We start from the raw sequence: 18,725 nt of genomic DNA, 5'->3' as shown, positions 1-18,725 counted from the left end.
ATTGATCAATTCTTCGAGCTACCCCGCCACCTCACGGCAATCTCATAATGGGGCAGTCCTACTCTACGTTTTTTATATTCGCTGTGCCATAAAGCCCTCCTAAATAAATTAAAAGCAAGACCACATTAAATGCAGGCTGTACCTGGAGCATTTCTGAATCACTCCCATGGCGTCAGAGGGGCAGGTAAGGATAAAGGTTGACCAGGTCCAGACACAGACATTTCAGGTCCAACCTCCACACTGCCCAGCCAGCACCACAGATAAAGGGTGAGACAGGCTGAGACACAGGTGCATAATTATTCAGAGCCTAGGGCAGGGCTACTGTATGTGTGTACAGCAGTCTATCAATCACAGGTAACACAGAAAGAATGGCGCACGTGACCTGCCCTAGGCTCTGTGTCTCAGCCTGTCTCACCCTTTATCTGTGGTGCTGGCTGGGCAGTGTGGAGGTTGGACCTGAAATGTCTATGTCTGGACCTGGTCAACCTTTATCCTTACCTGCCCCTCTGACGCCATGGGAGTGATTCAGAAATGCTCCAGGTACAGCCTGCATTTAATGTGGTCTTGCTTTTAATTTATTTAGGAGGCCTTTATGGCACAGCGAATATAAAAAACGTAGAGTAGGACTGCCCCATTATGAGATTGCCGTGACGTGGCGGGGTAGCTCAAAGAATTGATCAATTGTTTGCTAAATGTCTCATTTTGAAATAGTTAGAAATCAATATGTGCATTTGCACTTTATGTATTGCGTTCTGACCACAGGCAGTGCTGGCTTCTCCCCTTTCTTGCATCTAAAAAATATGCCCTTCCATTTGAGGACATGGGAGTCTTGAAGGACCCCATGGAAAAGAAAGCAGACGCTTTCCTAAAAGGCTCATGGGAAGCAGCTGGGGGAGGGCTGAAACCAGCAGTGGCAGCCGCCTGCACATCCCGTTCCCTGATGGTCTGGCTAGATCAATTAGAATCCCAACTTAAAGACAGGTCGTCTCGGGACACTATTCTAAACACCTTGCCAGTCATGAGGGGGGCGGCCTCTTTCTTGGCAGATGCTTCCGCAGACTCAATTAGACTAGCTGCTAGATCAGCGGTCTTTTCCAATGCAGCCAGGCAGACGCTTTGGCTTAAGTGTTGGCAGGGGATCTCCAAGCAAAATCGAAGTTATGTACCATCCCCTGTGAAGGAGAATTCTTGTTTGGCTCCACCTTAGATGACATCTTGGATAAAGCGGGGGGTAAGAATAAGTCCTTCCCTATTCTCGATTATCCTTCCTACAGGAGGCCATTTCGGAGCAAGACGTTTATCTGTAGGAAACCAGGCAAAAATCAGGATAGATGGGAGGACAAGAAAAATAAAAACGAGGGGTTCATGTTCAATAAGAGCCCCACCGACAATAAAAAGCCCTCCAAATAAATTTTTGCCCCAGGTGGGGAGAAGGTTGTCCCTCTTTCCCTCAGCCTGAGGGAAAATTACCAACAGTCCATGGATATTAGACAAAATAAAATCGGGACTAAGACTAAAATTTCACATCCTTCCCCCATCCTTCCTTCATGATAACATCTCAGAGATCGTCAGTGGAGGAACAACTGGCTTTAGAACAAGGGATTGTGGGACTATCGGAGAAAGGCGTTCTCCTGGAGGTTCCCCTGCAAGAAAGAGGGAAAGGGTATTACTATCCCCTTTTCCTAAGAAAAAAAAACGGACGGGTCCTACAGGACAATTATAAACGTAAAATATCTGAACAAACCTCTAAATGTGCAGCCATTCAAGAGTGAAACAATAACAACATCAATTAAAATGTTGTTTCCACTTTGTTTTATGGCAGTGGTAGACCTGAAGGACACATATTACCACGTCCCTATCCACAATGATCATCAGAGATTCCTCAGGATAGCAGTCCATATCAGGGGGGTGATAAAACATTTCCAATTAAGCAGCCCTGCCCTTCGGGCTAGCCATAGCACCTAGAGTTTTCACCAAGCTGATAGCAGAGGTTATGGCTCACCTAAGGGAACAAGACACCCTGATTGTGCCATATCTGGACGATTTCTTAGTGATCGGCAACTCTCCTCAGCATTGCGAAAGCCAATTAAAAAAAATCATGCACTCCTTATAAAATGTAGGCTGGCTTGTGAACTTGACAAAGTCCAAATTAGTACCAAGCCAGGTACAGGAGTATCTGGGCATCACATTAGACTCTGTCCAGCAGGAATGCCGTCTTCCCTCGGAAAAAAATACAAAACTGATGGGAATAGTATACCGAGTGAGGGATCTCCCCTCCATATCCTTACGTCATGCTATGTCCCTCCTGGGCTCCATGACAGCGTGTATTCCTGCAGTCCAATGGGCTCAACTACATACGAGAGATCTTCAATGGCAAATCTTGTCAGAGGAAGTAGCTCTAGAAGGAAATTTAGAAGGTCGGTTCAGTTTATCACCAAATACAGTTCTCTCTCTAGAATGGTGGATGACGATGAACAATCTGTCCAGAGGTGTCCCTTGGCTAACCCCAGTCTCAAAAGTAGGGACTACAGACGCAAGCCCTAGTGGGTGAGGGGCCCATCTGAATGATCTCATAGCTCAGGGAGTCTGGTCAGATGACCTGAAGGGAGTATCTTCCAACATGAAAGAGCTACTTGCAGTCAAATTTGCACTCTTAGAATTCCTAAATCCCCTTCACTCTCATCATGTTAGAGTACTGTCAGACAAGAGTAGTAGTAGCTTACTAAAATCACCAAGGAGGTACCCGTTCCCAGTCACTAATGGAAGTAACAAAATCAACCTTCCAGCTAGCCGAGAGCAACTTACAGTCCTTGACAGGCCTTGACATAAGGGGGTGGACAATTACAGAGCTGACTTTCTGAGTCGATCCCTTCGTGTGAAACAGGGGGAATGGGAGTTGAACCAGTCCATATTCAACCAAATCTCGAAAAGATGGGGGGCACCAGACATAGACCTCTTTGCGAACAATCTGAACAAGAAGGTAGATATTTTCTGCTCTATAACCCCATTGGGGAACCCCGTTGTGTTAATACGCATTCCTGATTCCGTGGAACTATCAGCTGGCATACGCTTTTCCCCCAATCGCACTAATACCAGCAGTCCTAAGGAAAATACGGGAAGACAAAGCTTGTATAATCTTGATAGCCCATTCTGGCCAAAGAGGATTTGGTTTTCTTGGATGAGAAGGATGTTGATCTCCGACCCCTGGGTACTCCCTGTATCTTCCAGATCTCCTCTCCCAGGGACCAGTACAGCATCCACAGGTTGCAAAAGTTTACACTTGACAGCCTGGTATTTGAAAGGGAGCTGTTAGGAAATAGAGGGTTCTCGCTGGGGCTGGTGTCAACCCTGCTGCAAAGTAGGAAACCGATTACGACCAAACAGTATGGGAAAATATGGAAAAAATTCCTATCGTCCTCGGGCGCTAAATTAGATAAGGGAGTTCCTCTTAAAGCCATACTAGAGTTCCTGCAGAAGGGGTTGGAAATAGGTCTGGCCACAAGTAGCCTATAGGTCCACACAGCAGCTTTGGGGGCTCTATTCAATTACGATCTAGCGGGGAATCGTTGGGTTTCCAGGTTCATTAAAGCAGCAGGAAGGTCAAGACCTCTACCCTTACGGAGTACCCCTCTGGGATTTAAATTTAGTCCTTACGGCCCTGACTAAACCTCCCTTTGAACCCTTGGCAGACATTCCATTGACAATCCTATCTCATAAAACATCCCTATTGGTTGCCCTCACCTCTGCACGCAGGGTTAGTGATATACAAGCCTTATCAGCCAGCCACCCCTTTCACACAATTCTTGGATGATAGGGTTGTTCTCCAAACTGATCCATCCTACCTCCCAAAAGTAGCTTCTCGATTCCATAGAGCACAGGAAATCTCCCTTCCCTCCTTTTGTCCTAACCCCAAGAATGAGGAGGAAAAGACCTTACACACGTTGGATGTTAGGAGATGCCTGATTCATTACATAGAAGCCACTAGGGAGTGTAGGGAGGATATATCTCACTTTGTATGTTTCCAGGGTTCCCGGAAAGGGGGGAAAAAGCCTCCAAAAGCACCCTAGCAAGATGGATCAGAGACGCCATCAACCTGTCGTATACATCAAGTGGGGTGCCCGTCCCGGGAAAAATCAGAGCTCACTCAACGAGAGCAGTAGCAGCCTCCTGGGCGGAAAAGGCTGGTGCTTCAATTGATCAGATATGTAGAGCCGCCACCTTGTCTTCACCCTCTACATTCTTTAAGCACTATAGATTGGACATTATCTCTTCTTCATACCTTACTTTTGGGAAAAGGGTGCTGGAAGCGGTGGTCCCTCCCTAATGTACAGTCTCTGCAATTCACTACGTGGTGCCGTCATGGGGGACAGAGAAAAATATAGTTACTTACCGATAACGGTATTTCTTGGAGCCCATGATGGCACCCGTACATTCCTTCCCTTCACGAGTGGGTGTGCACACTAGTAAAAATTTTCTTTTTTGCTAATACTTAAGTAAATAGTCGTGCAGTATCTCGGTTAAGACTTTGAGTAATGTTGAAATTATATTTTGGTTCCCATCATGCTCTGTAAACAACTGATGCGTGAGAGGTACCGCCTTTTTATCTGTAGGTTTCCTGTCCTTGGTGGGCGGATCCCCTCTCGGCCCGTGGTGCCATCATGGGCTCAGAGATATACCGTTATCGGTAAGTAACTACAGTATATTTTTCAGTAACATTACTGACGTAATCACAGCTGTTGCTTCTCTCTCGGAGCGCAGCCTGACCGGGAGCTGTACATCTACTACAAGCAGCGTTTCATGGAGACATCATGGAAAGGGAGTTGTGGTGTGAGCACACACCTGTTACAATATTTCAGGGTCAGCATGTGTCCTATCCCTTGGGTATTCCTTATATAGTGATTGTCGCATGATAACAAGATTCCGAATGTCAGAACCAATACACATATCTGACATGAAGATAATAAATGACACAATAAACAACAACAAACAAGGGAAAGAAACAACCACCGCACATTGAGTGACATGATTAATAGTAGAAATATATTGTGACGTCACACAGGTCTTTCGTGGTGCGCAATGCATCCCTGGGAACGGAAGAAGCCGCATGCATCGCGAAGAGCCGGGAGAACTCCGGGGGCCGTCGGAAGGTAAGTATATCCATATTTTTTATTTTTATTCTTTTTTTTTTTTTTACACGAAAATGGATCCCAGGGCCTAAAGGAGAGTCTCCTCTCCTCCAGACCCTGGGAACCATCCGGGACCGCTCCCTGCACACCCTGTATAAGACGACACCCGGTGTATAAGATGACCCCCGAAAAGTTGGGGTCGTCTTATACGCTGAAAAATACGGTAGATGTAAAGAAGAAAACTAAAAGCTGTAAAATAATAAATCTCCTCGTATGTTTCCCTTATTATCTCCAGTAATTGTATTATTACACAGGATTTTTATGATGATACATCGGCTCATCTTCTCATTCAGGTCTCTACAATATCAAATCCTCTATATAAGTGAATTTTCCTGATTTACCCATCAAAGATGGATATGGACAGAGACAAAATGGCGGAGATGATATTACCCCTCACCCTTGAGATCCTCTTCCGGCTTACTGGAGAGGTGAGAAATTCTGATGATGTCACATTACATCATTCTTATCTATGGAAATAACAGGTGGACAGAACTAGAGCGGTGAGGACTCTGGAAATGTCTGTAGTGAGATTTATTAATGTGTCTCTCCATTACCAGGATTATACAGTAGTGAAGAAGACGTCTAGTGAGCGCTATCAGGACCCTGTGTCTGAGGGATGGAGAAAACCCCTGAGCCCAATCATGGAGCCTCCACCTCACCTCATGATACATGAGGACATCAATCACCAGAAGATCCTAGAACTCACGTACAAGATGATTGAGCTGCTGGCTGGAGAGGTGACACTGCTGGGACATTGTAGAGTAACGCTATGAAGGGATCGGGGGACGATGGTAACATTGTTTGTGTCAGGTTCCTATAAGATGTCAGGATGTCGCTGTCTATTTCTCCATGGAGGAGTGGGAATATTTAGAAGGACACAAAGATCTGTACAAGAACATCATGATGGAGGTTCCCCAGCCCCTCACATCACCAGGTAATAGACAGGACTAAATACACACGGCCTATAATTATCTGTATGTAAAATATGTAAAGAATGAATTCAGTCTCTGTATGTGTTTCCTCCAGTTCTATTCAGTAAGAGTACAACACCAGAGAGATGTCGCCTTCCTCTTCTTCCACAGGACTGTAAACAAGAATATCCCAATGTTCCTCAGGATCATCAGGTAGATTGAGGGAAGGTATCATGAGATCTCCTCTATGATGTGTAGATGGCTGTGAAGATCTTGTGTTCAGTCTTGTTTTATCCACCAGTATTATATGTTTTATACTTGTGTAAAGAGAACGGTGGAGATGGCAGGATTAGAGCTGATCATAGATGTGACTTCTCCATCAGTCTGTGACTTATACAATATTTTTCAGGGTGAAGATCTGACCCATATTACTACAGAGACATATGTGAGGGGTGATATATGGTATAAAGAGGAGATTCCTACATATGACTACCCAGGTGAGGCGTAACCACTAAATGCAGAGAAGTCACAGATTCTTCTTAGTCATCGGCTGTGGCTTCTTTATCAATGGTGTAGTCTGGCCATATCACAATTATGTAATTACCATCTTTCCTCTAGACCACAACATTCTCAACCACCCAAAGCTGTTTTAATGACTTTGGGATTTATTATTATCATTATTAGTTTATATAGCACCATTAATTCCATGGGTTGAAAGCCGTTTTCTATAGAACTTACAAACGGGAAATTCACCAACCAATTGAAATTAGAAGACGCTGACTGTTACCTGCCCAGATCTGTAAACTACAAAGCCAAATGACAGCGTACGTAGAATCTGCTGACAACTTAGAAAATCACTTGAAGCAAAATGTCACAATGGGCCTGTAAGAGAAAGCGGAGCATAATGTTGCTGTTGGCTTCCCAGATCCCTGATATTTTATTGGATGAATCTACCTTCTCTCCCTTCTGTGTTGCTGAATGTGCTCATGAGGACCCTATAAGACCAGGTCCAGTCTTTCTTTCCAAACTTCGCTTTTATGATCGACAACATTTAACCCCTGCAAGACACACGCCATACTAGTACTGCTCTGCGGGAGGTGCGTTCCCGCAAACAGCAGTACTAGTACAGCACACCGTTCGTGCGAACTCTCACGCTAAGTGCCGTGATGATCGGGTGTGAGTGTCAGCTGTTTGGGATGCAAAGAAAAACCCACAAATAATATCAGCTGAAACACTGGACTCTCTGAAAACTAGCGGTGTGGCTGTTTCAAGATGCACAGTAAGGAGGCACTTGAAGATAAATGGGCTTCATGGTTGAGCCGCCAGAAGAAAGCCAAATTACCCTGATCAAAAGTTAACAAACCCCATTTCTTAATACCGTGTATTGTCCCCTCTAACATCAATGACGGCTTGAAATCTTTCGTGGTAGTTGTTGTTTGTGGGTTTTTCTTTGCATCCCAAACAATTTTCCTGGCAGTTGTCACAGGTGAGGATATTACCTTTAGTAGCCATTCAAACACACTTTTGTCAACTTCTGTGCATGTTATCAGGCCAAAATCACCAGGGTATGTAAACTTTTGATCAAGGTCATTTGGATGTTTTGGGTTGTCATTATGATTTAAAAAGAGAAAGCACAGTAGTTTGACAATAAATGGCTTCACCCAAAAACTAAGTGGAGAAAAAGTTTTGGTGTCATCATTCATATTTTCTGAAAAAAAGGTCAAGAAAGCAAAAACTCTGCCGGGGTATGTAAACTTTTGAGCACAACTGTACATTCAAAAAGACAAATGGTACTCCTTCCCTTCCAAGCCCTGCGGTGCACCCAAACATTTGTTTTCCTCCACCTATTGGGACAAATTGCACAACAAATTGCATGGAGCATGTTCTCCTGTTACACTTACGAAAATGCAAAATTTGGAGCTAAAAATGATTTATCCGGGAAAAATGCAATTTTTTTTTCATGGCTTAATGTTATAAACTTCTGTGAAGCACCTGGGGGTTCAAGGTGCTCAATACATATCTAGATAAGTTCTGTAAGGGGTCTAGTTTCCAAAATGGTGTCACTTGTGGGGGTTTTCCACTGTTTAGGCACATCAGGGGCTCTGCAAATGCAACATAGCAACTGCTAATTATTCCAGCATATTTTACATTCAAAAAGTCAAATGGCGCTCCTTTCCTTCCGAGCTCTGCCGTGCGCCCAAACAGTAGATTTTCCCCCACATATGGAGTATCGGCATGCTCAGGAGAAATTGCACAACAAAATGTGTTGTCCATTTTCTCCTTTTACCCTTGCAAAAGTAAAAATAAAAAGATAGGTCTAAAGGAAAATTTTTGTTAAAGAAAAGTAAATGTTTATTTTTTTTCTTCCACATTCGAAAAATTCCTGTGAAGCACCTGAAGGGTTAATAAACTTCTTGAATATGGTTTTCAGTACCTTGAGGGGTGCAGTTTTTAGAATGGTGTCATGTTGGGGTATGTTCTGCCATATAGGCCCCTCAGTCACTTCAAATGTGATGTCCCTAAAAAAAAAAAGTTTTGCAAATTTTGTTGTAAAAATGGTCAACTTTTAACCCTTATAACTTCCTAACAAAAATAATTTCCAAAATTGCTGATGTAAAGTAGACATGTGGGACATGTTATTTATTAACTATCTTGTGCGATATGATTATCTGATTTAAGGACATAAAAATTAAAAGTTTGAACATTTTGAAATTGTCACCAAATTTTCATTTTTTTTTAACAAATAAATGCAAGTCAAGAATGTTACCACTATCGTGAAGTACAATATGTCACAGGAAAACACTCTCAGAATCAACGACATCTGTGGAAGCATTCTAGAGTTATCACCTCATAAAGTGACACTGGTCAGAATTGTAAAAATTGGCCTGTTCAGTAAGGTAAAAAGAGGCTTCGAGTTGAAGTGGTTAAATGAGAAGTGAGAGCCAAGTGTGAATTTCTGTACAATAGCAGCAGATTTCCCTTTTACCCTGACATTTCAGTTTCTTTTAAAACTGACCACAGGATTGTGGCAAAATAGTAAAAACATTACATCTGTGCCATGATATACGGGTGCTTCTCACAAAATTAGAATATTATCAAAAAGTTAATTTATTTCACTTCTTCAATACAAAACGTAACACTCATATAGAATCATTACAGCATGATCTATTTCAAGTGTTTATTTCTGTTAATGTTGATGATTATGGCTTAAGGTACCTTCACACATAACGATATTGTTAACGATATCGTTGCTTTTTGTGACGTAGCAACGATATCGTTAATAAAATCGTTATGTGTGACAGCGACCAACGATCAGGCCCCTGCTGGGAGATCGTTGGTCGCTGAAGAAAGTCCAGAACTTTATTTCGTCGCTGGATCTCCCGTGGACATCGCCGGATCGGCGTGTGTGACACCGATCCAGCGATGTCTTCACTGGTAACCAGGGTAAACATCGGGTAACTAAGCGCCGGGCCGCGCTTAGTAACCCGATGTTTACCCTGGTTACCATCCTAAAAGTAAAAAAAACAAACAGTACATACTTACCTACCGCTGTCTGTCCCCGACGCTGTGCTCTGCACTCCTCCTGTACTGGCTGTGAGCGTCGGTCAGCCGGAAAGCAGAGCGGTGACGTCACCGCTCTGCTTTCCGGCCGCTGTGCTCACACAGACAGTACAGGAGGAGTGCAGAGCACAGCGCTGGAGGACAGACAGCGGTAGGTAAGTATGTACTGTTTTTTTTTTTTTACTTTTAGGAAGGTAACCAGGGTAAACATCAGGTTACTAAGCGCGGCCCTGCGCTTAGTTACCCGATGTTTACCCTGGTTACCGGCATCGTTGGTCGCTGGAGAGCGGTCTGTGTGACATCTCTCCAGCGACCAAACAGCGACGCTGCAGCGATCCGGATCATTGTCTGTATCGCTGCAGCGTCGCTTAATGTGAAGGGGCCTTTACAGGCAATGAAAACCCAAAAGTCATTATCTCAGTAAATTAGAATAATTAACAAAATAGACCTTCAAAGGCTTCCTAAGCATTTAAAAATGTACCTTTAGTCTATTTCAGTAGGCTCCACAATCATGCGGAAGACTACTGACTTGCCAGATGTCCAGAAGGCAGTCATTGACACGCTCCACAAGGAGTGTAAGCCACAAAAGGTAATTGCTAAAGAATCTGGCTGTTCAGAGTGCTGTATCCAAGCATATTAATAGAAAGTTGAGTGGAAGGAAAAAGGTGCACAAGCAACTGGGATAACCGCTGCCTTGAAAGGATTTTTAAGAAAAGGCCATTAAAAATTTTTGGGGGAGATTCACAAGGAGTGGACTGCTGCTGGAGTCATTGCTTCAAGAGCCACCACACACAGACGTATCCAGGACATGGGCTACAAGTGTCGCATTCCTTGTGTCAAGCCACTCATGACCAATAGACAACGCCAGAAGCGTCTTACCTGGGCCAAGGAGAAAAAGAACTGGACTGTTGCTCAGTGGTCCAAGGTGTTGTTTTCAGATGAAAGTAAATTTAGCATTTCATTTGGAATCAAGGTCCCAGAGTCTGGAGGAAGAGTGGAGAGGCCACAATCCAAGCTGTTTAAGGTCTAGTGTGAAGTCTCCACAATCAGTGATGGTTTGCAGAGCCATGTCATCTGCTGGTGTAGGTCCGCTGTGTTTTATAAAGACCAAAGTCAGCACACCCGTCTACCAGGAAATTTTAGTGCACTTCATGCTTCCCTCTGATGACAAGCTTTTTGGAGATGGAAATATCATTCTCCAGCAGAACTTGGCACCTGTCCATACTGCCAAAAGTACCAATACCTGGTTTACAAACAACAGTATCACTGTGCTTGATTGGCCAGCAAACACGCATGACCTTAACCCCATAGAGAATCTATGGGGCATTGTCAAGAGGAAGATGAGAGACACCAAACCCATCAATGCAGATGAGCTGAAGGCTGCTATCAAAACAACCTGGGCTTCCATAACACCTCAGCTGTGCCACAGGCTGATCGTCTCTATGCCACTCAGCATTGATGGCATAATTGATGCAAAAGGAGCCCAGACCAAGTATTGCGTGCATTTACTGAACATACATTTCAGCAGGCCAACATTTCAGATTTTTAAATAATTTTTTTTAAGCTGGTGTTATAAAGTATTGTAATTTACTGAGATAATGACTTGGGTTTTCATTGGCTGTAAGCCATAATCATCAACATTAACATAAATAAACACTTGAAATAGATCACTCTGTTTGTAATGACTCTATATAATATGAGCTTCACTTTTTGTATTAATTTATTTTAAAGTTCTTTTAACTTTTTGATGATATTCTAATTTTGTGAGAAGGGCCTGTATCTCTAATCTGTACGTGGCTGATGGCTGTAATATACATTTATTCACACCTGCAGAAGATATGTTTTACATGGTTTGAGCCCTGGTTTCATGGAGTCACTCTGCAACATAAATTTCATTGTTTTCGATCCTAAGGAATTCCGATTACTGCACAATCTCTCTTGAAATGGGGAGCACTAATACTTTGTCTACTGTTCTTGTCAGGACTTATAGTAGTTGCAATGGTCCACCATAAATGAGTGCTACTCCAGTTTAGTGTTGAGTTCTCCTCCCATACATTCGTTGTTGTTGGGGATGTAACATAGAATAAAAAAATGCCTTTTTTTACAGGTTCATTCTGTATGATACTTAGATTCTGGGGGATCAGCCTGCCTCACTTATGTGAGTCTGTAACTCCTTGGTAGTCTTTAATAAAAGGTCTCTTTTTCCTCTTCCAAATGTCCGAGATCTCAATTTAAGACATCTCAGCTCTGCATTATTATAAAAAGTTTTCTTTAAATGTCAATATTTCTTCTAGAAACTCATCTGATAGAAAATATTGGCCCTTATGATAGTTTGGATTGTCAAGGCCATCATCGAGCCCCATACTCTAATTACCCCAAGAGGTTTCACCACTAGCTACTAATTTTTTCTCTGAATAAAATGGCTGAGTTTGCTTATGTCAGTAGATGTTGTTATCTATATTCCCAGTTTTTTAGTGCAGTAGTTAGTGCCCAAAGTACTCTGATTTAACCAGGATAATAGGAAATAAATAAACCTTAAAAATGTTTTTCCAACTTCTCTTGAATCCGACATTACCCTATATACAGTTGTACACTAAAGTCTGGGCACATGGCAGTGTTAAGAAGGGAAGGAATGTTATTTAGATATTTGAATTCAGATTTTGCTGGAATAGTTTGCAGACACAATATATTGGGGGCACTGTTCATAGTCACGTGGCAGCTCAAAAGATGGGCACCACGAACAGGAATGGCACTATTGACTCCATTTTCCTGATACCCGGGGATTGTCTTAACTTTCAACCCCACTACATGGCTTTGGCCACAGTGATACCTGCTGTTCTGTGGTGTGAGATTGCAAGAAGAGTAGTCAAGTAGCCAGGTCAGAAACAGAAGGACAGAAAATTATACAAAATCACAAGACACAATAGTATTCAGTAAATGGGCCAGTGTCACAACAGGAAACAAATACACAAGCTGGGAGCTGACCACAGAATACTGAACCAGAGGAGAACAAGGCTGCATCTGGCAGCTTCCAGTAATATGCTTTGGGTTTTAGTAGGGTGTAGTGCTTTCCAATTGGTATATGCAGGGAGTAGATTACTCCAGGTGGACAACACATACTCGTACTGCCACACTGGATGGCACTACTGTTCCCGGGTACCCTAATCTTAGTGGCTGGACAGAGCTTTTGATTGTGACATCTTCATTACCAGCGCTGCCTGCAGAATAAACAAGGCGTCTCCTGGTGACACCATCAGACGTCGCAGGAGCAGATCCCAGAGGAGATTGGACACACCATTTGCAGAAGCCCTAATATGACAAAATGGCAGAAAACCAGAGCAGTCAAAATCCCCAGATAGTGACTCCATTTTGGAAATTATAAGTCCCAGTGAATTAATCTTTAGGAGTAGTGACTTTTGACTCTACAGCCATTTTCTGGAAATTAGTAAGCAGTGAATGTTGGACAGTGAAAATTGCACATGTGCCATTTTATTGCTCAACACATAGTGCCCAGATTGTGCTTCAAGAGGCACACATCACATAAATTAATTAGGTTGTTCTCACTATAGTAATGCCAAATACATGTGGTTTGGACACACTGCGAGGGGGAGATATGACTTTGGGTGAGCGGATTTTGCTGGATTACTTTACAGAAGCCATGTTGCTTTTCAAGAGCCTTTCAGCCACTAATAAAGTGGAGACCTCTGTTTTACATTGACAGATGATGGACCTGAGTGCAGACTTGTTTTTTTGTGAGATGAGTAGAAGTTTTTATTGGTATTATTTTTTCCTACTTAACATTTTTTTGGGTGCTGTACTGGTTCATCCTGTGAGGGTTTTCTATCAGACTGTGAACTGTCATTGTCTTTGTGAACAAATCAATATTTTTACATAACTTGTCAATTTTATAGACAGTTTAACTAGAAATGTTCAAAAATATAAAATTCAAGGATACTTTATTCAAAAATAATAATTGATTTTATTCTTGGCAGATAACTGTACCACGAGATCAGAGGGACAGCTGAAATCTTCAATTTTTAAATCCGATGATCTTGAGATCTCACACAATACAATTGAAGTAAATGCCATTATTGCAGATATAGCATCAACCCTTTACACCAAAGATCTGTCATGTGATCCTTTGAAACAAGTGCTATCTTCTGATACATTACTGACTACTAAGGAAAATCAAAGTCATAAAAGAGGCATTAAAAAACAAACTGGTCCTACAGCAAAGAAACCATTTTCACATGAATATGGAAATACTTTTTCCCTCGAAAAATCTTTTCTTAAACATCAAAAAGTTCACGTGGCAGAGAATAGATTTTCTTGTTCCCAGTGTGGGAAATGTTTTAACCAGAAATCAAATTTTGTTAAGCACCAGATCCGTCACACAGGGAAGAAGCCTTTTTCATGTTCAGAATGTGGGAAATGTTTTACAGATAAATCAAATCTTGTCACACATCAGAGAATTCACACAGGGGAGAAGCCTTTTTCATGTTCAGAATGTGGGAAATATTTTAACTATAAATCACATTTTGTTAACCACCAGAGAACTCACACAGGGGAGAAGCCTTTTTCATGTTCAGAATGTGAGAAATGTTTTAACCAGAAATCAGATTTAGCTAAGCACCACAGAATTCACACAGGGGAGAAGCCCTTTTCATGTTCAGAATGTGGGAAATGTTTTAACTGTAAACCAGATTTGGTTAAGCACCAGAGATCCCACACAGGGGAGAAGCCTTTTTCATGTTCAGAATGTGGGAAATGTTTTAAACAGAATGCTCATCTGGATAACCACAAGAGAATTCACACAGGGAAGAAGCCATTTTCATGTTCAAAATGTGGGAAATGTTTTAAACAGAAAGCTCATCTTGATAACCACCAGAGAACCCACACAGGGAAGAAGCCATTTTCTTGTTCAGAATGTGCAAAATGTTTTACAGATAAATCGAATCTTATCAAACATCTGAGAATTCACACAGGGGAGAAGCCTTTTTCATGTTCAGAATGTGCTAAATGTTTTACAGATAAATCAAATCTTATCAAACATCATAAAACTCACACAGGGGTGACTTTTTTTTCCTTCTAGTCTATTATTTGTTTTTGTATTTTTGATATCCTTCTTTGCTATCCCTCATAGACTGCATAACATAACTAAGGTTACCTTTGTTATTTTTAAAAAATTGCATTCTCAATCTAAAACTTCAACTTACATTAGCCATGATTATAATAACTGTGAAGTCTATATGTCATAATTGATGCTACCAATGCTGATAGGTTGTTGTTTTGTTATATATTGTTGTTTCTGTAATATTTTCAATAAAAATTTCTATTAAAAAAAAAAAAACTCACATGGGGAAAATCCTTTTTCCTGTTCAGAATGTGGAAAATGTTTTGTGCAGAAATCATCTCTTCAGAGTCACCAGAGAAGTCATACTGATGAGAAGCCTTTTTCATGTTCTTAATGTGGGAAATATTTTACACGCAAATCAACTCTTAATAAACATCAGAGAAGTCACGCAGTGAAGAAGCCTTTTTCATGTTCAGAATGTTGGAAATGTTTTAACTGAAAATTGTTTCTTGTTAAATGGGTAATCCACTTCTAGGACAACCCCTTTTCATTCCTCATGTTTGGCGTTAAAATAAAAATACTCATACATAGCTCCCGTTTTGGCGTTATTCCATTGGTGCTGCAACTCACATTCCCGTGGCTCACAAAGTTATTACATCACACAAGCACTGCTCCCAATCAAGCCGACTTCACTGTCCCCCGCCTTCAGACTTTTTGAACATCAATAGAAGCCACATGGCCTGGATATCGCACACACTGAGAACACTCTCTGCAGAGAATTATAAGCAATTTACAGCCTCCATCGTGAAATCTGATATAGGAAACAAAGACGAGATCAGAGATTAATCGGAGGTCCTCCACCTCCATCAGCATGTCTGGTATGCAGTATTTCTTATTGAAGGCCTCATCTTCCCGCTCCCACACCATTATTGCCTCTCCTCAGCTTGGAAAAAGTAGCAGTCTTAACCCTTATGATGCCAGACAGCTCAAGTCTGTAGGTCCTGCACAGACTTCTCTCTTATTGTTGTCCTTACTAGAGATGAGCGAATATTTCAATATACGGTTTGAGTTACGTTCACCGAATTTGCAAATATTCGACGATTAATTTGGCGAATATTCACCGAACATTACTGAATGCCATTATAGGCAATGGGAGGCAAAAACAAATTCATGCACAACACCTTAGAACAGCCCCAAAATGCATCAAATGAGGGACATACGCCAGGAAAGTGGCCTCAATTCACCTACAGTACAAACTGCAGCATGGAACTGCAGCAATCAGCCAGGCGTGAGGTATTGGGATCTGGGACAGCATTTACAGCTTTCCAATGAACATCCCAGTAACACGAAGTGGGTGAGAGATCAGTGTAGGGGTCCTTTGCTGGAAGCCCTGATAACATACAAAACCTCTACATGCTTTCATGCTGAGCAACACTCTTTAGCCCAAACAAGTCTCTTCTGCTTGTTGCCTGTCCTTAGCAGTGGTTTCCTAGCAGCTATTTTACCATGAAGGCCTGCTGCACAAAGTCTCCTCTTAACAGTTGTTGTAGAGATGTGTCTGCTGCTAGAACTCTGTGTGGCATTGACCTGGTCTCTAATCTGAGCTGCTGTTAACCTGCGATTTCTGAGGCTCGTGACTCGGATAAACTTATTCTCAGAAGCAGAGGTGACTCTTGGTCTTCCTTTCCTGGGGCGGTACTCATGTGAGCCAGTTTCTTTGTAGCGCTTGATGGTTTTGCCACTGCATTTGGGGACACTTTCAAAGTTTCCTTAATTTTTCGGACTGACTGACCTTCATTTCTTAAAGTAATGATGGACACTCGTTTTTCTTTACTTAGCTGCTTTTTTCTTGCCATAATACAAATTCTAACAGTCTATTCAGTAGGACTATCAGCTGTGTATCCACCAGACTTCTGCACAACACAACTGATGGTCCCAACACCATTTATAAGGCAAGAAATCCAGCTTATTAAACCTGACAGTGCACACCTGTGAAGTGAAAACCATTTCCGGTGACTACCTCTTGAAGCCCATCAAGAGAATGCCAAGAGTGTGCAAAGCAGTCATCAAAGCAAAAGGTGGCTACTTTGAAGAACCTAGAATATAAGAAATAATTTTAGTTGTTTAACACTTTTTTGTTAAATATATAATTCCACATGTGTTAATTCATAATTTTGATGCCTTCAGTGTGAATGTACAATATTCATAGTCATGAAAATACAGAAAAATCTTTAAATCCGAAGGTGTGTCCAAACTTTTGGTCTGTCCGGTGTGTGTGTGTGTGTATATATATATATATATATATATATATATATATATATATATTTTTTTTTTTTTTTCACATATATACAGCCACACACACATACATGTATATACATTACATAGTCTCCTTTATTGTGTATATTGCCGTCCCTTATTATACAGTGCCCTCTCTTGTACAGTACCGCCCCTTACATATTCAATTATATAGAGCTCTGTTTTGTATTACATACCATCGTGTCTTGTTAGATGTATAATTCAATGATCGCTGTTGGAGCATGGGAAAGCTTTTCTAATGGAGGAGCTGATGGACTGGTCATCTGGTCACCAGCTCCTCCATCAGCAGTCATTTTATATCTAAAAGGAGAGGGGACTATGTAATAAAAGAGGGCGCTGTGAATAACAGAAATATCAAGAAAACACTAAGTAAAAGGCAGTACTGTACATAACAGCAGAGGAATCTATATAATAAGGGATGGCACCATACATAACTAGAGAGGATGGTATGTAATAAGGGACGATGTTATACATAATAAAAGAGGAAACTATGTAACTAAGGATGGTGTTATACAGAATTAGTGGTGAGTACACTATATACTAAGGGACTGTGTTATACATAATAAGTAAATACACTGTATACTAAGGGACTGTTAGACATAATCGATAATAATGTCTTCCTCCATCTCCCCCTGTTCCTAAGTCCATTATAAGTCCCCCTTCCTCTCATCCCAAACCCCCACACCCCTCATTGTCCTCCCCCCGTATCCCATTAATGTCCTTTCCCCACCCATCATTGCTCTCTTCACCACCTCCATCATTGCCTTCTCCACCACCACTATCATTACTTTCTCCCTCACCACCCCATATCATTGCCCATTCATCACCTCCATCATTTCCTCCTCCCTCATCATTGTCTTTTCCCCACCACTCCCATCATTTCCCATTCCGCCACCTCCATCATTTTCTCCACCCCCACCATCTCCATTATTGCCCTTTCCACCATCACCATCATTGTCCTTTCCACCACCACCATCATTGCATTCTCCCCCACCGCCCCATTGTTCTTTCCACCACCTCCATCATTGCTTTTCCCCCACCACCCCATCATTGTCCTTTCCACCATATCCATCATTTCCTCCTCCCCACCATCCCCATCATTGCCCTTTCCACCACATCTATCATTTCCTCCTCCTCCACCCCCCATTACTGCCCTTTCCACCACCCCCCACCATTGCCTTCTCCCTCCACGATCATTGTCCATTCCACCACCTCCATCAATTCCTAATCCCCCACCATCCCAATCATTGCCCATTCAACCACCTCCATCATTTCCTCCTCCACCATCCTTTCCCATTCCACCACTTCCATCATTTCCTCCTCCTCCGCCATCCCCATCATTGCCCTCTCCATTACCCCATCATTGTCTTCTCCACATCAGCCCCATCATTGCCTTTTCCACCACATCCATCATTTCCTAGTCCCACACCATCCACATCCTTGCCCATTCCACCACTTGAATCATTTCCCCCCCCACCATCCCCAACATTTCCCTTTCCATCACCCCATCATTACCTTCTCTCCTGTTATGATGCGGTGGTCTAGGAGCAACATGGAACGAGCTCTGAAGGAAGTGGTAACTGTACTGACCGCAGTCCCTAAGCTCAACACAACACTAGAAGCAGCCGTGGAATGCTCCTAACTCTCCCTAGGCATCTCATCACAGCCTAAGAGCTA

At 42.2% G+C, this 18,725-nt stretch overlaps 1 protein-coding gene across 1 annotated transcript in view; it reads left to right on the top strand.

The window, feature by feature from the left end:
* LOC138663750 (zinc finger protein 665-like) overlaps positions 1 to 15,322 on the top strand; it is a 106,339-nt gene extending 91,017 nt beyond the window's left edge. Inside the window, exons 8-9 of the mRNA XM_069750079.1 lie at positions 10,239 to 10,247; positions 14,064 to 15,322. Of these exons, the coding sequence (XP_069606180.1) occupies positions 10,239 to 10,247; positions 14,064 to 14,750 (696 nt within the window). The 3' untranslated portion in view covers positions 14,751 to 15,322. The remainder of the gene's footprint in view (positions 1 to 10,238; positions 10,248 to 14,063) is intronic.
* The last annotated feature ends 3,403 nt before the right edge of the window (positions 15,323 to 18,725 follow it).

The sequence above is a fragment of the Ranitomeya imitator genome, chromosome 2, assembly GCF_032444005.1.
Source record: "Ranitomeya imitator isolate aRanImi1 chromosome 2, aRanImi1.pri, whole genome shotgun sequence".
In the NCBI taxonomy this organism is placed as follows: domain Eukaryota; kingdom Metazoa; phylum Chordata; class Amphibia; order Anura; family Dendrobatidae; genus Ranitomeya; species Ranitomeya imitator.
Note: the sequence above shows the minus strand (reverse complement) of the source record. Positions and strands in the feature narration are given on the sequence as shown.